The sequence below is a fragment of the Rhipicephalus microplus genome, chromosome 5, assembly GCF_043290135.1.
Source record: "Rhipicephalus microplus isolate Deutch F79 chromosome 5, USDA_Rmic, whole genome shotgun sequence".
Taxonomy (NCBI): Eukaryota; Metazoa; Arthropoda; class Arachnida; order Ixodida; family Ixodidae; genus Rhipicephalus; species Rhipicephalus microplus.
Window position 1 is genome coordinate 145,155,587 of NC_134704.1, and position 24,501 is coordinate 145,180,087.

A 24,501-nucleotide genomic window follows, 5' to 3' on the forward strand; every position below is an offset into this window, starting at 1 on the left:
AAAAGAGAGGGCACCGTCTCGAGAAACTAGCCACAGTTTCTGTGTTCTTGAGTTGAGGAAGTACGCAGCAGCGTGTTTTTTTTTCTCTCTTTTCATTCCCGCTGGCATGGCCGGTAATGCAGCTTTTTTTCTTTTTATTTGGGGGGAGGGTTGAGATCGAGAGTCAAGTTTTCCCGACCAAACGGGTAAAACTCATAATGTTCGCCGTCCTATCCACCTCCTCTGTGAAAAGAAAATGCTTCGTTGTATCTCTCTCTTACGAACAAGGCTCGGATACCAGAAGCAACAACGCTCGCCTGTGAACACGACAGGGTAAAAGCGAACCCCTCGAATCCTGGTGGACGCGTCATGACGCCTCTACATGAACACCTTCCATGACCTCCGACGTTTTTCACGCACCTGAAAATTCAGTAAACTGGCCAACCTCCTCTTATTTCTGTCAGTATGATGAAAATGCAGCTGGGTTAGGTGGCGTGATGTGTGTACCTTTTATCGTAATTTATTTTGTTACGTTGTAGTAAACTTTTTTTTTATTTTGGGCTTGAGGTTGAAGCGATTCATGCAATACCTACTTTGAAAAATGTTCACTACAAGTATCGAAACAGTGGGCATGCAAATTAAAAAAGAAACGAAAACAGCGCCAACATCTCTCGAAGACTATTCGCAAAGGAGAATGAAGGTACGCTTTTGTTAAATGCAGGTCGCAACCATAGAAACTGTAAAGGAAGGCCTAATTTGCGAGAAGTGGGACGATGAGCAAATATTAAAATGTGAGTGAAATTATCAGCAATAGCATTGATAAAATAATAAACGATTGGGATAGGCAGCCCTGATGCTGTCTTCAAGAGTACCGAATTTCGCTGCTTTTAGTAAAAAAAAAGCTTTCAAATGTTTCGGCAAAAGTAGTGCTACAGATTTAGAAATATATGGGAAACTTCCGCCCGCATTGAATTGTTGCTCACGTCACGGGAATGTGAACGTAGCCGCTGTATCACGTAGCCGCTGTCTAGCACCGGAATACATGGGATCGGGATCTACCTATGGATATAGAACGCCTGTCCTGTATTTTTTTGTGTGTTTGTGTTTGTATGTGTGTTTTTGTTTGGCCTGTTTAAGAAGCTAGTTGTTTTCGTGTACTCGCAGACTTTATAGGATATAATGTGTACCCTCGCTTTAGTGTGCTCAGTTTTCGTGCCTCTCGCATCATTTGCTATTCTCGAGTATTTTTTTTTCTAAATTATGCAAGAAGCAATCAGCGGAGCCCTTGCATCGTCAATGAAGTTGATAAGTGATCCTTCGGGTATGGTGAACAGCTGGTGGCCATACTTGCTTCGTTTGTCGTGCATCGTTTAGCAGAATTCTGGCCTTCATTTCGAAGTGCTGCGCTTAAAACTTGAATGCTGTGGACTTCATGTGAGTGGTCTTGTGGTTTTTTTCTCTTTGGTAACTTTTTGTATGTTTCTTTCTTCTTGTATTCTTTTCACAAATGTTGAGTCATCAATCAGAAACGGCAGCTTATTTTCAATAAATGGAACCGTATGAACTTGAGTGCTTTTTTGAATTTTATGTGCTAGAGCTCTGTGGAAAAAAAATACACAGCAACTCTGCAGTGCATGCATTAGATTTGAGAATCCGTTCATATAACCGACGCTTCACCCGTTCACCATAGTATAAATAATTAGAGAGCAAAAACGTTAAAATGCTGTTGCAGCTCGCTTAAATTCGGTCCGGATGAAGTAAGGACATTCGTAAAATACTCCGTAGGCGCCACGCAGAAGCTCCGGATAGCGGGAAGGAAAAACCCATGCAAAACACTCCGGAGGTGCCACGTAATAACTCTGGCTAGCCGGAGCGAAAGGCGGGTAACAAAATGTTCCGGTGGCGCTACGCAATCGGTCCGGCGCCGAAGGAAAATATCAGTGAAAAGTGCTCCGGATGTGCCACGCAATTGCATCGGCCAGCCGGAGGAAACACTTCGCTCCGAAGGTCCGGAGCGAAAATTCCTCCGAATATGGGGGACGCTAGAGGAAAAGCATTTTCCTCCTACCTCGAAGTATTTTTTTTACAGTGTATGGTTATATGCTATCTTTACTCTCCTCCCCCAATCTTCGTCACTTCACTTGACGTTGCTTAAAATACTATAAGTTACGTAGATATATGCTATAGAGGTCGTTACCGAGGTGACGCCAACTGATGACATAAGATGAGAGCAGATGACTGCACGCGATAAACTAGGCCCCAAGTGATTCGCACTCGATACGCACCCTGATATCAACACTACGTTGTCCTCGAGTGGTGCTTTCCTCGAAGGCTATCTGCAAGAGAATCGCCGTGTTTGGCTGGAGGCCAGGGAAGAAGAACGCTTTTCCATCGGTCATGGTTGCCAGCGTCTCGATCTGATGATCGGCTGATGTTCCCATCGCCATCGTACTGACTCCCACCTTGGCCGCCATGAGTTCTGGCAGGACGTCATTCAGTTTGGGCGTCATGTTTTCTTCACTATCGCTCATCAGCACAACGATGCCACCTTCCGGTTTCTCATCTGTAGTGTTGAGCACCTGCAATACAATTAGTTTTGCGCGTATCACTGCACTCCAGCCGAGAGTTCTTAAAGTGGCCTTGCTACACTGTTTTTAAACACGGTCAGAAAAGGCTATGGACAGGAAGTCTAGGAGACCATGAACACGTGACCCAAATATAGAGTAGTGCATGTGGCTGGTATATAGCAAGTTTTTTAATGTTATTTAAAAGGCAGCTATACAGTGCCCAGTCTTTCTCGTCAAGTCACTTCACGGAGGGCTTATTTTTTAAGTGATGCGAATATGCGCACACAGGGAAAGAGAGAGCATAAAGAATAAGAAAGCTGTTGTGCAGCCAGTCAGGCAAGTAGCAACTAATGAATATAACTTACGAAAACAACAAAATACATACATATACGAAGTGCACTGCGTCGCTACGGCATAGGTTGATGAGGCACTTGAATTTAGAGCCTGTGGCTGCCACATATTCAATGGCTGCGAGATGGTGGACGCCGTTTACTCAAGAGTTAGAATCAAGGTGCTGGTGAGGATCAGGTAACATCAGATCTGCTGAAAAATGGAGGACAGTTTGTGTTAGAAAAACTAGCCACCCTGTTTACGAGGTGTCTCCTGACGGGAAGAGTACCAGAGTCTTGGAAGAACGCGAACATCATCTCAATACATAAGAAAGGAGATGACAAGGACTTGAAAAATTACAGACCGATCAGCTTGCTCTCTGTAGTATAGAAGCTATTTACAAAGGTAATTGCTAACAGAGTAAAGAAAACATTAGATTTCAATCAACCAAAGCAACAAGCAGGATTTTGAACAGGCTACTCAACAATTGACCACATCCATACTATCAATCAGGTAATAGAGAAATGCTCACAGTATAATCAACCACTATACATAGCCTTCATAGATTACGAGAAGGTGTTTGATTCAGTAGAAGTATCAGCCGTCATGCAGACACTGCGGAATCAGGGCGTAGATGAAGTATATATAAACATTCTGGAAGAAATCTACAGGGGATCAACTGCTACCATAGTGCTTCATAAAGAAAGCAACAGAATACCAATCAAGAAGGGTGTAAGGCAGGGGGACACAGTCTCCCCACTGCTATTTACCGCGTGCTTACAGGAAGTTTTCAGAAGCCTAGAATGGGAACAGTTAGGGATAAGAGTTAATGGAGAATACCTTAGTAACCTGCGCTTCGCCGATGACATTGCATTGCGGAGTAACTCAGGGGACGAATTGCAACTCATGATTACGGAGTTAGCCAAGGAGAGCAGAAAGGTGGGTCTTAAAATTAATCTGCAGAAAACGAAAGTAATGTACAACAACCTCGGAAAGGAGCAGCGCTTCGAGATAGGTAATAGTGCACTTGAAGTTGTAAAGGAATATGTCTACTTAGGGCAGGTAATAACCGCAGAGCCGAACCACGAGATTGAAGTAACTAGAAGAATAAGAATGGGGTGGAGCACATTCGGCAGGCACTCTCAAATTATGACAGGTAGATTGCCCCTATCCCTCAAGAGGAAGGTATATAACAGCTGTATCTTGCCGGTACTTAGCTACGGAGCAGAAACCTGGAGACTTACAAAGAGGGTTCAGCTTAAATTGAGGACGATGCAGCGAGCAATGGAAAGAAAAATGGTAGGTGTAACCTTAAGAGACAAAAGAAGAGAGCAGAGTGGATTAGGGGACAAAGAAGGGTTAAGGATATCATAGTTGAAATAAAGAAGAGGAAATGGACATGGGCCGGGCATGTAGCGCGTAGACAGGATAACCTATGGTCATTAAGGGTAACTAACTGGATTCCCAGAGAAGGAAAGTGGGTTAGGGGGAGACAGAAGGTTAGGTGGGCAGATGAGATTAAAAAGTTTGCGAGTATAAATTGGCAGCAGCAAGCACAGGACCGGGCTAACTGGCGGAACACGGGAGAGGCCTTTGTCCTGCAGTGGACGTAGTCAGGCTGATCATGATGATGATGACGTTCATGTGACTCGTGGTTGCACTTACTAAGAAGAATAGTATTTAGAAGCGAGCTTTATTTACTATGAACTGGACGGCGAGTGTAAGCCAGACTCCAAAACGGCGTAAAAGCCAGTACTCGCAAAAATTTCACTCTTCGTTTCGGCCGGAGTACGGCCGAAAAGTATATATATAAATATATATATATATAAAGAAATAAGTGTATACTTAAGGGATCGTTTTTCCGTGTTTGACACAATATTATTGAGATCTAACAGACAATAATGCCAAAGAAAGTATAGGGGACGATATTAGACCGAATTGTAACGTAAATATGAAGAAAGAATGGCGTATGAAAAGATAATTGCCGTGGGCAGGAATCGAACCCTGCGACCTTCGAATAACGCATTCGATGCTCTCTCTCTCTCTCCACACACACACACACACACACACACACACACACACACACACACACACACACACACACACACACACACACACACACACACACACACACACACACACACACACACATATATATATATATATATATATATATATATATATATATATATATATATATATATATATATATTGTGGGCATTTGTAACTTGCATCGTCCTCATCCCTTCATTATCACAATCACCATCATCCGCTTGTCTCTTTGCCCTCATTGCCACTCTGGATCATCATCGTCATCGTCTGTGTGCTGGCTTTGCCCGTTCGTTTTGCGAGGTCTTTCCTCACATAAACGCTGTCGCAGCCAAGACTACCAAGACTTCATACGTGGTGGAGGTGGATTTTCGGTCCTCTGACCTCCCGCAGCCCGCTATACCCCCTGGAGCTTCGTTCAGGCCGCCGCTTGCGCCCACAGTCAGGCAGCATGTCCCAGACCATGCCTGCCGGCACTGATGTCATCAACCACGCACCGCCGCAAGCTGCCCCTCCTACTTACATACACGGACATCAGCGGGAACCCCCGATCTTCGCTGGTCTTCGGGGAGAAGACGTAGAAGACTGGCTTGATGACTACGACCGCGTAAGTGTCGCTAATAGGTGGGACGAGGCCGCAAAACTGCGTTACGTGCCTTTTTATCTGGTCGGAGTCGCGAAGACATGGTATTTTAACCACGTCGTTGACTTACCAGACTGGGCTACCTTCCAGCAGCAGTTGCGGCACGTCTTTGGGACACCAGACATTCGATCCGCCGTCGCGAAGAGGACACTCGATACTCGCCGACAACATCCCGGTGAATCGTATACTTCATACATCGAGGATGTCCTCGCACTCTGCCAGCGTGTCAATAAATCCATGCCGGAATCGGACAAAGTGCGCCACATATTGAAAGGCATTCTGCCTGTTGCCTTTTGCCCTCGCTGTGCAAAACCCAGCTACCATCGCTGATGTCGTGGCGACATTCCAGCGCCTTGATGCGCTGGACTCCGTTCGCCTTCAACCAGACATCGGCGACCACCACTCCACGTCAGATGGCCATCTGCGTGACCTCATCCGGGACATTATACACGAAGAATTGCGGTCCATGGGCTTCACACCTCCTACACCGCGACCTACACAGCCTTCGGGAATGCCCTTACGTGACATCATCAGGGAGGAACTTACATCCCTGACTGGCTCTGCGCCCGTACAGCCACCTGCTTCTCACCCTATAGCCACGTACCCTCCAGTTGCTGCCGTGCCTCCCAGCGACGCCCACGCGACATTGCCACGTCAATCCTACGCGTCAGTTGCTGCCGCTACCCCGGTGAACTACCATTCCGTGCCCCCTGACCCTTCAGCCCACCTGACCGCGCTATCTCCAGGTGCCCCGAATGCCATCTATTCCCCACCGTGGCGCTCGTCCCGCCCTGTATGCTACTACTGTGGCTATCGCGGCCACATATCTCGTTTCTGCCGAAAGCGCCATCAAGATGAGCGTCGGAACGATGTGCGTGAACGGGATTTGTACACCGGGGCGTCTTATCAAGGTCTTAGGACACGTCGTTAGCAAAGATGGCATTCGGCCCGACCCTGACAAGATTTCTGCAGTCCTTCACTTTCCGCGCCCCGAAAAACCAAAGGAGCTTCGCAGTTTCCTTGGCCTCGCTTCCTATTTTCGCCGGTTTATCCAGAACTTCGCTTCTATTGCTGCTCCATTACACCAACTACTTGCTTCCAACGTCCCCTTTCTGTGGTCTCAAGAATGTCAAACGGCATTCGACCTGTTGAAGCGGGCACTCACATCTGAACCTCTGCTCTGCCACTTTGACGAAGCCGCACCAACTATCCTCCATACCGACGCTAGCGGCCTTGGTATAGGAGCCGTTCTTCTACAACGCGACAAGTCTTCCCTAGAGAAAGTTGTTACATATGCCAGTCGCGTACTCACCGCTGCTGAAAAGAACTACACTATAACTGAGCAAGAGTGTTTGGCTGTGGTTTGGTCGGTCCAGAAGTTCCGTCTCTATCTCCATGGCCGTCACTTCACAATCGTTACGGACCACCATGCCTTATGCTGGCTTTCCACACTGAAGAACTTGTCCGGACGCTTGGGTCGGTGGATACTACGCTTACAGGAGTACGACTTTGACATAACCTACAAGTCAGGCAGAAAACATAAAGACGCCGATGCTTTATCTCGTTGCCCGCTTCCAACTACCCATATGAGCGTTGGTGAGAACTCGACCGCCACATCTACCAAAGTTCATACGCTCGCATCAATAACGCAACCCTTTTCGGACGACGAGCCAACATTTATCTCCCGCCAGCGGTCCGATTCATACTGCAGACGCATGATGGACCACCTTTCGGGAGTTTCTCATCCACCAAACGCACGACTCCGTCGTCAACTCCTGCACTTTAAGCTGGACAATGGGGTTCTCTACCGCCACGTCTACCACCCTGACGGTCAGCGCTGGGTTCCTGTGCTGCCACGCTCTCTTCGACTTCAGGTGCTCGAAGCCTTCCACGACGACTTGACTGCTGGTCATCTTGGTTTTAAAAAAACTCTTGTCTGCATTCGATGTCGTTATTACTGGCCTGGCCTTTCTTCTAGTGTAGCTCGGTACGTCGGTTCCTGCTACCCATGCCAGCGTCGTAAACTCCCCACGTCGGCACCTGCTGGACCTCTACAGCCACTTCCGTGCCCTTCAATGCCGTTCGAGGTTGTAGGTGTTGACCTTTACGGGCCTCTCCCCGTCACATCTGCTGGCAAACGATGGATAGTGACTGCCGTGGACCACCTGACACGCTACGCTGAGACTTCCTCTGTTATTAGAGGCTCAGCAGTGGAAGTTGCAGACTTTATTCTTCACGCAATAATACTGCGTCATGGGGCTCCTCGTGTACTGCTTAGTGACCGCGGCAAAGTGTTCCTGTCACAAGTTGTAAATGAAGTACTGCGCGCTTCTGGAACTACTCACAAGACAGCTTCAAGCTACCACACTCAGACAAATGGTCTCACAGAAAGATTTCACCGAACCCTCGCAGACATGATAGCCGTTTACGTCAAACCGGACCACAAAAACTGGGATACTCTTTTACCATTCCTGACATTCGCTTACAACACCGCCGTTCAGCGAACAACTTGCTACTCACCGTTTTACCTCGTGTACGGACGCACCCCGACTACCTTTCTCGACGTCTCCTTCTTTAGCAGCCATGGGAATTCATGTCAGTCTTCTAGCGAAGAATACATTTCCCGCCTGGCCCAGTCTCGCCATCAGGCTCGCATCAATACTGAAGCGAGACAGCACGAGCGGAAGATCATCTATGACGAATCCCACCGCGTTGTGTCTTTCCAACCTGGTGACGACGTGCTGCTTTTGACACCTATTCACACTCCTGGTCTCTGTGACAAATTCCAACCACGCTTCATCGGGCCATACATTGTTTTAGAACAGACTTCGCCGGTTAATTATCGTGTGACACCACTCGTCGCCCCAACAGACCGCCGCTACCGCAGCACAGAGATTGTCCACGTTTGTCCCATGAAACCTTTCACGCGACGTTCCCCGTCACTTTGACTTACTGCGGCCAGGGTGTCCGCTTCCAAGTGGGGGAAACTAGTGTGGGCATTTGTAACTTACATCGTCCTCATCCCTTCATAATCACAATCACCATCATCCGCTTGTCTCTTTGCCCTCATTGCCACTCTGGATCATCATCGTCATCGTCTGTGTGCTGGCTCTGCCCGTTCGTTTTGCGAGGTCTTTCCTCAAATAAACGCTGTCGCAGCCAAGACTACCAAGACTTCATAATATATATATCCTGATGTCCAGCGACAGGTGCGTAAGCTGCGTACTTCTGACCTCTGCACTAGAGGTTACGCTATCCAATTTAGAATACTGGTGATTTCCTCAAACCGAAAAGAACCAAATACCAAGAAGCATGAATAAGAGTAAGCGCAGAAGGTAAAATTACGCTTCATGTGCTCAGTAATGGCTAAAATACAGTATACCAGTTTCTATCGTTTTCACATTCAAATTTTATGTGAGCTATAAACTAGCCGTTTCCTTGCATTTGCTGTCTTTTATTTTTGTTTTCTTCTCTTGGTGAGATTCTTCCGCAATTATTGTGTTGCCACTTTTCCTTGCTGCGTACACCGCTTTGTTATTAGCTAATTTTTTTTACTTTGTATTTGTGTAAACGTATACTTCTTTGTGCGATTCTGTTTTTTCATGTTACCCCGCTGCAATGTTGCCCTCGCGGCACTGCAGGTACTTGTATAAACGAATAAATAAATACTTAAATAAATAAATACGATAAAGTTTCTTTTCTCTTTGAGCACGCTCACTTGAAGGCACTCACCTGAAGGGTTCGTTGGAGGCCGCATCCAATGCACGTCTGCCCGGCCGCTTTCAAATCCTTCACCGCGTTCAAGAAGCTCTGCCTGGTAGAAACATTTACTGGCATTAATGGGTGGAGTACCGCTGCGCTGCTACTGAACGTAACGATGGCAAGGCTCTTCGATCCATCCGCAATGTCTCGGACGTATCGTGTCAATGCGTCTTTCAGGAAGGTCATTCGATTATCACCCTGGAATATTCAGAGAATACATGAGTGAAATGATTGACAACTTTTTAACTGCTCTACATCTGCACTCAAAAAGACCCCGATGCCTTGCACTGTAGTACAAAGTTCAAGTGGAACATTACCACAACTGAGAGCCAAATTTGTTCATGAGTTATGTGCGTTAATTAGCAGCTTCACAACTGATCATTGCGATATTTAATCGTAAATACTTAACATATAGTGTAACTAACGCTAGCATCATTATAACTTCAACGCCATGTATTAGATAGAACCACCGAGAATTATAGGGTTGTGTTTAAACGAACCGTCAGAGGCTGGAGGAGCCGTTTATTAGGACGTGAGGGTGAGATCAGCAGTCGCATTGTAGATAGAGACTTTTTGGAGAGAGAGACTACAACAAGAGACTTTTTATTCCGGGGTCCACCAAGGCTTTACCGAGCCATTTCCACCACGGATAACACGTTTGTTTTAAGAAAAAAAAATGGTCGGCATATTCACAAACTTAATTAACTGTTAACTTGTCACATAAAGCACTAGCCTCTTAACAAATAAAGGTAGTGCGATTAGCTAATTTTACGACCTAGTTATTAAATGATTGGGGCTGACTCGAGTTGTTACGCCATTACAAAACTGTTAGTAACTGCACAAATAGAGGTTTACGCCTATTTTGTTATGTATGCGCGTGCACTGTCATATCATGATAATGCATTTAATAAAGTATAGGGTACAAAAACAAGGTGGAGTCGTTTTCGTACAATAATTAATGGCTGTTCACTACTTGATGCGACTATACCGTGGTAAGTGCGCATCACAGCAACGTACTTATGGAGAACTGATCACATATTCACGGGATCACATCATACTCGCAAATGGCCCTACTACATATGGTGATGCTCATATGATCATAACATATGCTCGTGTGAGTATGAGAAGAAGAAGAAAACTTTATTTGCGAAAAACACTTCATTGCCGCTAAACCAGGGCAACGCTGCGTGTTCCCGTCCCTATTCCAAGGCGCCGCTGGTCCACGCAATACTTTTAGCGCTCCTGAATAGCATCCGCGTGTCCTCAAGGGCCGGGCTGGACAGCATTGCTTCCCACCTCTCTTTGCTGTTATCTCCTTCCGGTTCTTCGCTGTTCCGTACATTCCCACGTGTTGTGGTAGAGCGTTGGTGTGCTTCCACACCAGGGGAATATGTCTCTATGTTGTGGGGTAGTACGCATGCAAGCTGTGAATGTTTATGTATGTGTTAGTTTGGAGTCGGTGTAACGTCGCAGAATCTATGGCCGAAAGGTCCTTGTGTAGTGCTGCAGTGGGTAATGCCTCCGCAACTCCCTTTGACATTGCCGGATTACTTTGTAACTGGGGAAGCGATTCTCAAATGAAAAGAAAAGAAACGTGAGCCCCGTAACTGTCTTTCAAGGGGAGGACACCTCAACGGTAGTTCATGAGGGGTGTGGATAAAGAGGGATTAAAATGATATGAATAAAAGGCATAGAGATAGAGAGAGCGAAAGGAGAGAGCGAGGCGCAGAAACAGTCACATAGAGAAGTAAGGAGAAGGTAGGAAAGATGTGCACGGTCGCAGTAGTCCGAGGATGGGGCACCACTCGGCTAGAGCTCTTGTCGGCGTTCGGAGATGGTGTATAGGGCGAGCCAGTCGGTCAGAGCTGCGCTGTCGTCGGAGATCGCGGGGGCACAACCGGTTGGCATGAAATCCAGCCAGCGAGTCCCGCTTTGTAACTGGGATTTATGGGTGTCGGGTCCTCCACGGTTTTGCCATCGGCAGCTCGGTAATTCGTGAAACATCGAGCCGCCTCATGTGCATAGAGGTTCCCAGTGAAACCCTCGTGTACCGGGGCCCGAATGATTCTTTGGGTATAGCGTATGCCCAGCTGTCTGCTACATCGGGTGAGTATCTGGTGCGCACTTGTATAAATGGATCACAAGTGAGAACCCACACGCATACGCACACGCAACTTTTCGAGACTTCGTCATAGCAAATTTGTACTGTAGCAGACCTTTAAGGCTATATATACCCCTACTTTGGTATCGCCATCGTGTATGGGTCAGCAGCCATTGAACTAAGTAAAGAATTGTTGTTTTCGACACATCATAGGCGCTTCTATTTGCTGATGTGTGTCATTACGTAGCACGAAACTTCTGTGACAAGGTTCAAGTGCCCATGTTACAAGTGTCCATGTTACAAGTGCCCATGTTACAAGTGCCTATGTTGCAAGTGCCCATTCGTAAAAAAATACATGGCACAAAAACATCTCTTGAAAAGCCTATGAACCTGAATTCGTTGGTAAACATTTTTAGTAAAAATGACATCACCCGCTGAAAGGAACCATGGGAAGATGCGAAGAAGCATGTGCTAACGCTTACACTGGCGGCATTGACGCGCAGGCGCTGATCGCGGAGTTGCGGAGAAAAGAAACCTGAAGAGAAGCAAATCGCGCTGTGATGAACCGGTGTTTCTTACTGGGACACGCTAGTCGCTGCTAATGGGTAATGAGAGACAAAAAGCTACGATTAGACGTAGAGACCTTCAGTGCGTGCACTTTAGGTTAACGTGCATGCTGGGAATTTCTTTTGCAAAACAACGGCCAGGGAAGATCTCTTACCGGCACTATCTTTTAGGGTCAAGTTACAGTTTCTATATATAGAAGGGTGGCCAGTGAACTATGTTCAATGCCAGCAATCAGTTGCTTTCAATCATAAACTCACTCGCAGACGCTCGCTGTGTCAGCGTTGCGGGGTGAGATGGGAGAGCATTGAAGAGGAAAGAGAAGTACATCTGTGTACAGTTGTCGTGTATACTTTCATGGGATTCAAGCGTAGTTTTTTGAGACATCACATCGCTTACTTTCATGCTGTCCGAAACGTCAAGAGCCATTACAACCCGTTGGGGTAGATCTTCCGTGTGCTGCGTCTCTTCGAACGTTGTCTCGATGCGCTTGGACAACTTGGCACGGGCAAGGCTGCAACAACAATGGGAGAGTGCCAGAATGACAGGCATAAGGCTTGGGCGTGTTGGTTTGTGTCTGCTTAGACACTCTTACCCTCCTTTCCTTGGTGCACACCACGAGATATTCTGATGTCCACGAGTGTTGGCAACCTGTTTTTGAAAAATATCCTACGCCGAGGCAAAAATTACTCTACTCTACCCTACATACCATTTCCTATTGCTCTAAGTTTTTTTTGTACACCTAAATAGCACCGTGTAAAAATGATAGCGTAGAGATAACGTTCACTCTAAAACGTTCGGACATATGAGGTGCCTCCTGGATGAGCTCACTTATGACCGGGTGACGATCATTGACGCCCCATTGTTATGTCACAGTGGCGTCACAGGGAATTTCTGATGAGGTCGAGACCTATGACACTATATCTTGATGTCTTCTTGTAACAGACACGTTGCCGCCGACCATCACTTTTAGTTAAAAGACCCTCAACGCAACGAACAGATGGGATATGATAAAGAGAAAAAAGAACACACCAAGAAAAAAAGAAAGCTATTTGAGTGATGTTTGACGCAATGTCTGCTGTATTTTATGCTGGTGAGATTTAAAATAATACAGGCTCAATGCCGATCTTCCCAAGAATGTCACCTTCGGAGAGGTCATGAGGATCTTTCACATTTATCCATGAGCGATGGTGAGCGAAATGTTGAAATTGCCTTACGCCATCGCGGTGCTACCCTACGGTGGCTGGCGAAAAGTTCCGGAAATGCCCAAGCAGGGTCACTCCGCTATGGTTGGCAACCTTGGTGCACACCAAGTGCACTGTAACGCTACCTCCATTTACTCGATGAAACACGCATGCGCTTACGATCGAAAAAGTTCGCCGTGGTTGTACAGTGGAGTTCTCAACTGCTGACCCCAATATTACGGGTTCTGTCACAGCCGTGTCAATTGCATTTCACCGTCATTATCATGGCCACCATCATCAACTTCATAATCATCATCAGCTTGGGTACGCCCACTGCAGGGCAAATGCCTCTCGCTTGAGCCGCCAATCAACCTGGACTTCTGCTTTTCGCTGCTGTGTAATACCTGCGAACTATGCATTATCATTGGGCCACCTAACATTGTCTCCCCCCCCGTGCTTCTGTGAGAATCCAGTCAGTTACCCTTAATGACCAGCGGTTAGCTTACCTACACACAACGTGCGCGGCTCATGTTCATTCTTTCTTCTCGATTTCAACTATAATATCATTTTGTTAACCCCTGTTTGATACCCGACTCTCTCTACTCTCTTCATGTCTCTCAAAGTTACACCTATCATTTGCCTTTCCATAGCTGGCTGCGTCGTCCTCATTTTGGTGGGGGCGAAACGACAAAAACCTTTGTACTATGCTATATCAGTGCACGTTAAAGGACACCAGATTCCGGTGCCCTAAATTACGGTGTCTCTCCTAATCATATCGAGTTTTTTTATGTAACAGCCCAAATATTATTATCATGCGTTGGTAAACGCAAGCTTTATTCTCTGTTTCTAGATTACGTGATAGCTATTCATCTCTGCTGGGTGAGTTTCTAGGGACTGATAACTACAAATTTTGCACGGGGCTTTCACTCTACATCTTTTTACTACCTGATGGTGTGTGGCTCTACTGACAGAGCCTAAGCCAAGGCGTTGGATGTTTTAATTTACTCCTGTTGTTACGTGACTGGAATTCGAAAAGGTATCTCTTCATTGCATGTTCTAAATGAAAATTTGGGAATCGCATAACTCTTTTCTGCACTTTCGATTCTCTTAATTTCTTTTAAGTTTACCTCAAAACAATTAAAGTAGTTTATTGCATTGATAAATTCGCTTGGTTAAATCTCATTTAAGCAAATTGTTTTAACTGATCTATTCGAAAATTCTTCGGGATGACTTTCTTACATCGATTTCCTCCGTTCGTAAATAATTTTTGCCAAGCAATGTGCTTTGTTTAGGTATGCTAGAGAATACCCAAACATGCTTACTTCTTTATCTATAATGCGCCGGAATACAGTTAAAGAAAATTAAAAAATCAAAACTTTTACATATCACCCGAATTCCCGTCAAATCACCGGGACTGCGCCTCTGTCAAACCGAATAGCAGTGCCTTTACGGATGTACGGTTTCTAAAGAAGTGAACAGTGGCGCCGTTCTAATTATCAGAACCAGTTGTTTGTCAGAAGAATGTTACAGCGGTACGGTGATGTGTGTACAAATGAATAATTTAGGCGAGTAGATGAGAGAGAGAGAGCCATAGATACTTAGTGAAGTCTTCGTTCTCGCTAATGACTTCCCACGTGGATCTTCCATGGCAGATCGCATTCTGCTCACTGGGTGCGTATGGGTTGTGCTGGCGTGCTCCGTTAGTGGAATCACAAAAGTGGCTTACCTGCAATATTCGTTGGCATTATATAGCCAAAATACGTATGAACCAAGTATGAACCAACTAGTCTGCAATAAAGTATTGCTTCAATATACGTCGTTCGTCGAACAATCGTACCAATCTTTTATCGGTGTAGGGAAACCATTACACTACACCCGGGAATGCACGGCTGAGATTAATACGTTACGCTTTATTTGTCTCAATTTAAGACGAAAAACTTTAATAGACAGTCATAGTTTACCGGGCTTAGCGGGATAGCGGGATCGAAGTGCGCATGCGCAGTAACGCACGTGACCCGTACCGCTAACCGTACGCATGCTATTTTTCATATTTAACATTACTGTGTTAGCGTGGTGTATGCATTGTACGTAAAACACGTCGGCGTTTTTGGACGCCCGCTCCGAAGTGATTTTCGCGTAGTTGTTGATATATTCACTTTGTTCGCAGTAAACCACAGGTAAAATGGCTTCGCTTGCATCCAGTTGGCTTCGATGATTGAGAATTACGAATAAGTTAGCTTAGCTTTGAGATAGCTTCCCATTTCAAACGTCTTTAGGCCTAACTAGAAAATAGATGTAAAAAATTTGCAACATAATTTTTTTTCGCGGTCAGTGCGTGGTTAAAATTTATTTACAAATAATATTACTAAAATGAATTTGTACGATGGTTTCGCGTGGTGACATAGACAAACATCCTCGTCGTTTTTTTGTCACTGTTCTTTAACTTATTAACCCTTTGATAGGTGGTGCCACCATCCCAGATGGTGCACGTAAACCACGTAAGCGCTATCCCGCTAAACTATAGGGCGCTGTCCGCAACGAATTTTTGCTGCACGGTAACGCTATTCTCTTAACTGCCGCTATCATACTAATGGTGCACTAGAACTGTCTAATATTTCATAGTCGAGTTCATCCTTCCATGACCTGCAACGGTGCTAGCTGCGGTATCTCCCACCCCCTCTCAGCAATCACGTGACGGCAATGTGGCGCATAGCAACAGCTGCGCCGCTGTACCCCTTAGGGTGCTTACTCTCAGATATCACGTCATTGCTTAGGAAAAATGAAGAGGGGAGTAGAGAAATACGGAAAGAGACAGCGTAGTGTAGTATGGTTAGGGGTAGTAGCTAATTTCCACGAAAGAAACTTCCAGAACTGAGATTTTAGGTGTCAGTTCATTGATTGATTCAATCATTTATTTATTCATTTTCTTTCATTAATTATTTATTGTAGTTTTGTTAATTGGGCACGAATCTCCAGAGTTCATTCATTCATTCATTTAGTTAGCACTGTTTTTTGTCACATGCAGTTCATGCAAATAAAGATCTACAAAGGCAGCAATGCTTTTCACTGAGGAATGGCACAATTTTTTCTATTACTGAAGTTTTTTCTATCAGCCCAGAAATACTGTGCTTCATACGACAAAAAAAATTACGTTTTCGTTAAAATTCCCCAGAAAAAATTAAACTGCGCTTTCGTGTAAGCAATTGAAATAGATTTTCGCCGAGATTCATTGATATTCCTGCCTTTGTGGCCCAGGGGCAATCATTTTTGTGGGAAGTGTCAAAGCTTGGATGAACCAATAAGCATGCTTCGAATAATGGAAGGTACTCACGTTGGCGACATACGGCATGAACATGATCGATGATTCCACAGTATCTGTCACGTCTGTTTTGATACGCATAACGCACTTTTCATGAAATGTACATGTAGTTTTGTTCAGTGGGCACGAATCTCCAGAGTCCAGTGTCAAGTCGAAGGTAAACTTTGACGAGCACGCATTCAGTTTGAGTTCTCGGAGTCCTGTGACCTGAGTGAGCAGAAGGTAAGCGCAATTAGCAAAACATGAACATCGGCGAACTGCAAGGTTCATAAGCGAACTGCAAAATTGTCTTGATGTGCTAGTGCGTGTAAACGTTATTCAAGAAAATTGAAATTGAGGGAGAGTAAATGCTAAATACAGTGCTTTAGTTGTGAACTGCTAGTTTTGGCGTCCATAACTGCTTCTGGCAGCTGCCGTGGTCAGACCGAATGCGTCGCACCAAAAAAATAACTGCAGTTTATCCAACACGATCACAACTAACTTCTTTTAAGGTACCCCTGATAAGTTCATTTCTGTCCGAATATGCACTTACGGTCACTGTTTTTTTGGTCACCGGTCATTGTTTGTTGTTCCGACTGTAACTGTGTAAGAGTGTAATAGTGGGTCATGTATTACTTGTATTTTGTGACGCTGATGCTGATTGCAAACAGGAGCGTGAGCACTATGTGAGGCCCTTGTGGTCATTTGCTCTGGCTCCTTGTTTTTGTAAAGGAAGTAAAACAAACTTCTACGACTGGTTTGCTCAGGTGTGCACTTTTTCCTAGCTTTTAGCAATGATTGATTGATTTGTGGGGTTTAACGTCCCAAAACCAACATATTGCAACGTTCCATTTCCCAAGTTTTTGTTATCGTCCCAAAACACCACACGATTCTCAGCGCAAACCGCGCCTGCAGTTTTCTAGAAGGTTCCGGACTGTAGTAGATCATTTCGATAAGATCAAGCCCACTGTGCGAACGGTACAGATTGTTCTGGAAGCTACGCCACCGCCAGCGATAACGCTAGAACATTCAACGGCAAGAGTATAAATGCCGACGCGCTTCGCCGCTTGTCAGTTGTTGATCGAAGGCCGACGCTGCGTTCGCCGCTATCAGTCCGAGACTGCTATCTGCGCAAGACTGCTGCTGTAATTATACTTTCCCTTTACCGGGCACAGGTTCGCCCAAATAAACAGTTAGATCCCAACACGAAGTATCCTGTCTTCGGCCGCGTCACGACCCCGTGACATCTGGTGGAGGTGCTGCTTCGTTCATGTACCGGACGCCCCCGACAAGCCGTGAACCCAGCCCCCGTCGCGAAGAAGATACCGACGCCAACCAAGAGCAGCGAACGAGCCGCCGACAGCAAGGTCTCCCACCGGAGTACGGCCTTCTACAAGACAAGGCGCGGAAGACCAAGACCATGACCTCGACTGCAGCGACAATGACAACCGGAGCGTCCCAGCCCGCGATCGTCATTCATCAACCCAGGGAACCGCCAACGTTCCATGGCTCATCGTTTGAAGACCCGGAAACCTGGCTAGAAACATACGACCGTGTGGCCGCCCTCAACCACTGGGACAACGAAGAAAAGCTCCGTCGTGTGTACTTCTACCTGGAAGACACCGCAAGGACCTGGCTAGAGAATCGGGAGTCCACCCTCCGAACGTGGGATGTCTTCTGCGGCGCATTTCTGCAAACGTTCGCGAGCGTCGCTCGCAAAGAGAGGGCCGCTGCTCTACTCGAGGCCCGGGTTCAGCTACCAAATGAAAAGGTTGGAATTTTCACAGAGGAGATGACCCGCCTATTCCGTCACGCTGACCCAGACATGCCTGAGGAAAAGAAAGTTCGTTTCCTCATGCGAGGGGTCAAACAGGAGCTCTTCGCGGGACTAATGAGGAATCCACCGAACACCGTCCCAAAATTTGTATCCGAGGCGACCACCATCGAAAAAACGCTGGACATGCGCACCAGACAGTATAATCGTCGCCTGACTCCAGAATGCGCTGCTGCTCAAGCCAGTGACTCCGACGACCTGCGTGAAACGATCCGAGCGATCGTGCGGGAAGAGCTGCGCAAACTGTTGCCTTCGGCGCAGCCTCAAGTGGATTCGATCGCCGACATTGTGCGAGAAGAAGTCCGGCAATCGCTTCGAATTCCCGAAACACCGCCGCCCGAGCCAGAAACTATGAGCTACGCCGCTGCAGTGCGCCACAACGCTCCTCCCCGTCCACGCCAAAACGCCGCCCCGTCGCACTTCCGTCGCCAGACGCCACCACCGCCACCACCCCCACCGACGTTCTACCGTTCCCCAGCGGGCCAGCGCAGTGCACCGAGGAAAACGGACGTTTGGCGTGCACCTGAGAACCGCCCGCTCTGCTACCACTGCGGCGAGGCCGGGCACACATACCGCCGTTGCCAGTACCGACAGATGGGACTGCGTGGCTTCGCCGTCAATGCACCGCGTCCGCAGCCAGGAGATCGGCCACGTGACATCGCCGACTACCTGGCAGGAACTCAATGGACACCACGAAGTCCTTCCCGTTCGCCGTCGCACAGCCGCCGCATGTCACCGCACCTCCGGCAGTACTCTGGCCCAACGCGGGGCCGGTCTCCTAGCCCGTATCCGGGAAACTAAGGGCAGCAACCGATGGAGGTGCGGTTGCTGTGCGACGAACTACCGAAGATCCTCCGACGACGACGACGCCACGACGGAGCTTTCCGAACACAACGCCAAACAGGCAAAGCCCTGACGGCGAAAGCTCACTTACCGAAGGTGGCCTGACGACGCAACAGGGAAGCAGCGGAACAAGCCGACGCAGCCGTGACCCGACGCCACGCGCTAACTGTAATGCGAGACGGCGAACTAGCGACCTCGACGTTCTTATCGACGGCCACAGTGTGACCGCTCTCGTCGATACTGGAGCTGACTATTCTGTCATCAGTGGTTCATTCGCCGCGAAGTTAAAGAAAGTTAGGACAGCTTGGAAAGGCCCTGAAATTCGCACAGCCGGAGGTCATCTCGTAACGCCTGCAGGAATCTGCACAGCGAGAGTCACCATTAACGGCCGTATTTATCCTACAGACTTCCTAGTCCTAGAGCGTTGCTCGAGAGATGTCATCCTTGGCATGGACTTCTTATGCCTCCATGGTGCTGTCATCAACCTAAAAACAAAGTCGATAACGTTATCCACAAAAGAAGCACTACCGCCGCGCACGCCGTCAGGACACCATGCCTTGAATGTGCTGGAAGAAGAAGTCACCATTCCACCTCGCTCAAGCGTCATTATTTCAGTCGGCGCTCCTAAATCACCTGACTTGGAAGGCGTCGTTGAAGGCAGTCAGCATCTGTTGGTCACCCGAAATATTTGCGTCGCAAGAGGAATTGCAGAGCTGCGGGGAGGCAAAGCAACGGTTATGCTCACGAATTTCAGCAATGAGTACAAACATGTGAACAAAGGAACAACGGTCGCATACATCGAAGAAATTGTCGAAGCCACCAGTGCTTTCGCCCTCGCCGATTCTGCGGAACCTGCTCAGAGGAACCAAGCCCCTCCCATAGCTTTCGACGTCAATCCCAGACTTCCGAACGATAAGCAAGAACAGCTCAAGGCCCTGCTCCTGCATTACGAAGATTGCTTTTCGTCGTCATCGAAAATTCGGCAGACCCCAATCACGAAACATCGCATCATAACCGAAGAATATGCCAGACCACTCCGTCAGAGTCCGTACAGGGTTTCGACGCGAGAACGTGAGGCCATGAAAAGACAAGTTGATGAAATGCTGCGGGATGACATTATCCAGCCGTCCAAGAGTCCATGGGCATCCCCCGTGGTGTTAGTGAAGAAAAAGGATGGGACCCTACGTTTCTGCGTCGATTATCGCCGCCTGAACAAAATCACAAGAAAGGACGTGTACCCTCTCCCACGAATAGACGACGCACTTGATCGGCTCCATAACGCCAAGTACTTTTCGTCAATGGACCTCAAGACTGGCTATTGGCAAATCGAAGTCGACGAAAGAGACCGAGAGAAGACGGCGTTTATAACACCGGACGGCCTTTTCGAGTTTAAGGTGATGCCCTTCGGCCTTTGCTCAGCGCCTGCAACTTTTCAACGCGTTATGGATACAGTACTGGCAGGATTGAAGTGGCAGACTTGCCTTGTGTACTTGGACGACGTCGTCGTGTTTTCCTCGAGTTTCGACGAGCATCTTCGGCGCCTTGAAGCTGTACTTCAAGCCATCAAGACTTCCGGACTCACACTGAAGCCAGAAAAGTGCAGATTCGCGTATGAGGAGCTCTTGTTTCTGGGGCACGTTATCAGCAAGTCTGGAGTTCGTCCCAATCCACGGAAAACAGCCGCCATCGCCGACTTCCCGCCGCCCACTGACAAGAAAGCCGTGCGCCGATTTTTGGGCCTGTGTGCCTATTATAGGCAGTTCGTGAAAAACTTCGCCCGCATCGCCGACCCTCTCACTAACCTTACCAAGGCCGACGTGGAGTTTAAGTGGGAAACGCCGCAGGAACACGCTTTCCAGGAGCTTAAACATCGCCTCCAGACGCCTCCGTTACTTGCCCATTTTGACGAATTCGCCGAGACAGAAATACATACTGACGCAAGCAGCGCAGGTCTTGGCGCCGTTCTTGTGCAGAGGGCTGACGGACTTGAAAGGGTTATTAGTTACGCCAGCCGATCGCTATCCAAAGCAGAAGCAAATTATTCCACAACAGAAAAGGAATGCCTCGCCATCATCTGGGCTACGTCAAAATTTCGCCCCTACCTCTACGGCAGGCCCTTCAAAGTTGTGAGCGATCACCATGCATTGTGTTGGCTAGCCACCTTGAAGGACCCTTCAGGTCGCCTCGCACGATGGAGCCTGAGACTTCAAGAATATGACATTACTGTCATTTACAAGTCCGGCAAAAAACACTCCGACGCCGACTGTCTCTCTCGTGCGCCTGTAGACCAACTGCTACCCGACGACCCGGATGACGACTACTTCTTAGGAACGATAACTACCGACGACTTCGCTGAACGACAGAGGGCCGACCCGGAACTTAAGGCCCTAATAAAATACCTCGAAGGCCGGACCGCCGAAGTCCCGAAGGTATTCAAGCGCGCACTTGCGTCGTTCTTTCTACGAAACGGTCTTCTACAAAAGAAAAACTTTTCACCGCTTCGAGCTAAGTACCTCCTTGTGGTGCCTTCAGCTCTGCGACCAGAACTCCTGCAGGCCCTGCACGACGATCCGACGGCAGGGCACCTCGGTGTTTCTCGCACGTTCGCGAGGATACAAGAAAGGTACTACTGGCCCCGTCTTACCACCGACGTCACTCGTTATGTGAGAACATGCCGGGACTGTCAGCGACGCAAGACACCGCCGACAAGGACAGCGGGACTTCTGCAGCCAATTCATCCACCTTGCCGACCTTTCCAGCAGATTGGTATGGACCTACTGGGGCCGTTCCCGACGTCGGCTTTCGGAAACAAGTGGATCGTGGTAGCTACCGACTACCTCACCCGCTACGCCAAGACAAAAGCCCTGCCAAAAGGCAGTGCATCCGAGGTAGCTAAGTTCTTCGTCGAAAATATCGTCCTACGTCACGGCGCCCCAGAGGTCCTTATCACCGACAGAGGAACGGCATTCACTGCCGACTTAACTCAAGCGATCTTGGCATACAGCCAAACAAACCACCGCCGGACGACAGCGTACCACCCACAGACCAACGGCCTCACCGAGTGGCTTAACAAGACGATCGCCGACATGCTGTCAATGTACGTCGATGTCGAACACAAGACGTGGGACGCCATTCTTCCGTATGTGACCTTCGCATACAACACGGCGGTGCAGGAGACGACGCAGATATCTCCATACAAATTGGTCTACGAAAGGAGCCCGGCAACGACGCTCGATGCCATGTTACCCAACGTCACCGACGAAGAAAACCTCGATGTGAGCGAGTACCTTCAACGCGCCGAAGAAGCCCGACAACTTGCGCGTCTCCGTATCAAAAATCAACAGACGACCGACAGCCACCGTTACAACCTTCGACGACGCTTCGTGGAATACCAGCCCGGTGAACGTGTTTGGGTGTGGACGCCGATACGCTGACGTGGACTAAGTGAAAAGCTTCTGCGACGGTACTTCGGACCTTACAGGGTGGTTCGACGTCTCGGCCCACTTGATTACGAGGTTGTCCCCGACGGCATCACGAACTCTCAACGACGCCGATCGCGACCTGAAGTCGTACATGTCGCGCGCCTCAAGCCGTTTCATGCGCGTAAACAAACTGAACCAGTGTTTTTTTGTATTATTGTTGTATCGGAATTTATTCATTGTACTTTCTTGCATTATTATTGTACTTTCATCTTCAGTTAAAGCATCGGGACGATGCCTTTTTTCAGAGGGGGGCAATGCCACGTTCCATTTCCCAAGTTTTTGTTATCGTCCCAAAACACCACACGATTCTCAGCGCAAACCGCGCCTGCAGTTTTTTAGAAGGTTCCGGACTGTAGTAGATCATTTCGATAAGATCACGCCCACTGTGCGAACGGTACAGATTGTTCTGGAAGCTACGCCACCGCCAGCGATAACGCTAGAACATTCGACGGCAAGAGTATGAATGCCGACACGCTTCGCCACTTGTCAGTTGTTGATCGAAGGCCGACGCTGCGTTCGCCGCTATCAATCCGAGACTGCTATCTGCGCAAGACTGCTGCTGTATTTAGACTTTCCCTTTACCGGGCACAGGTTCGCCCAAATAAACAGTTAGATCCCAACACGGAGTTTCCTGTCTTCGGCCGCGTCACGACCCCGTGACAATATGATTATGAGACGCCGTAGTGGAGAGCTCCGGAAATTTTGACCACCTGGGGTTCTTTAACGTGCACCCAAATCTGAGCACACGGGCCTAAAACATTTTCGCCTCCATCGAAAATGCAGCCGCCACAGCCGGAATTTGAACCCGCGACCTGCGGGTCAGCAGCTGAGTACCATAGCCACTAGACCACCGCAGCGGGGCAATGACTCTATGGAAGTTTCGTCAGGGATAATTTCCGTCATCACAGATAATGTCTTGAAAAGATCGCTGATGACACGTAATGTGGTGCTGCACCTTAGCGTTAGCTGAAGGACAACTATGGGAAGGAGCTTCTCTGTAAACAACTTTAATAGAACTCTTTGAATGTGCTCCAGTGGTCATCATAGCTTCGCTGGTATTGTGAGTCCCGCCAGGTGGCGCCGTTTTGTTTGGCTGGCCGCATACAGTGCTCCACTTTCACGTGTTCTTGGCCCGTTACCGGGCCCCGCCCGTGTCTGGACAAGCTCACTATTCCTTCTGGAAGACTTCCGGGACACGCCGACACCATCCGGGCCCCGGTCCGACCCCAGGCTGGCCCCCCAGGCCCCTTCAAAAGTACGAAGCGGCGCGGCGCCGCGCTAACCCTAACGCGCCGCGCCTGCACCTCCACGATGCAGAGTCCAGCCCAGCACTCGACACCAACGACAACTGACGCCCTGTCGGTAAGCCCAGCCTCCTCCGGTCGTACCCCTGATACAGCCGTGCCTCCGCTGTCAATATCTGGCAATGTCACCAGCCCCGCGCCGACAACAATACAGCAACAGGCAGCGTTCCTAAACAGCGCGCACGGTCCAGCAACGTGCAACGCTGGTGGCGTCTCTGCTACTCTCAGCTTGATAGCCACGCAAACGCCGGAGCCCGAGAGCCGTAATGCAGCGTTGGCATTGCAATCAACCACGCCTGCTGCTCTCCCCACCTTATCTGCGTCTGGCCTACCCATTGGAAATTCCGAGTCTGTCGACAAGCGCGTTTCGACGAGCGTCGTTCCTTCCATCGCCGAAGTTTTGCCTTCCATCACTTCAGCTGACAACTTATCGACGGAAATGGACTTCACGGCATCGCAAGTGAACGAAGACAATACGCCATCCCCTGAAGGCAGCTGGAACACCGTTAGTGCCAATCGAAAACCTGCCTCGACCGCCCGCCCCCGCTCCGAGCTCATCAC

The 24,501-nt window shown here is 48.2% G+C and overlaps 1 protein-coding gene across 1 annotated transcript; it reads right to left on the reverse strand.

Annotated features, from left to right (window-relative positions):
- Window positions 1–2,106: 2,106 nt before the first annotated feature.
- On the reverse strand, window positions 2,107–16,719 carry LOC142817951 (calcium-activated chloride channel regulator 3A-1-like). The gene is made up of 5 exons (XM_075896017.1): window positions 16,511–16,719; window positions 14,778–14,905; window positions 12,395–12,509; window positions 9,301–9,528; window positions 2,107–2,558 (listed from the first exon to the last, which is right to left on the reverse strand). Exons 1-5 carry the CDS (start codon window positions 16,577–16,579, stop codon window positions 2,232–2,234), a joined length of 867 nt encoding a protein of 288 aa, XP_075752132.1. The 5' UTR covers window positions 16,580–16,719; the 3' UTR covers window positions 2,107–2,231.
- Window positions 16,720–24,501: the final 7,782 nt, after the last annotated feature.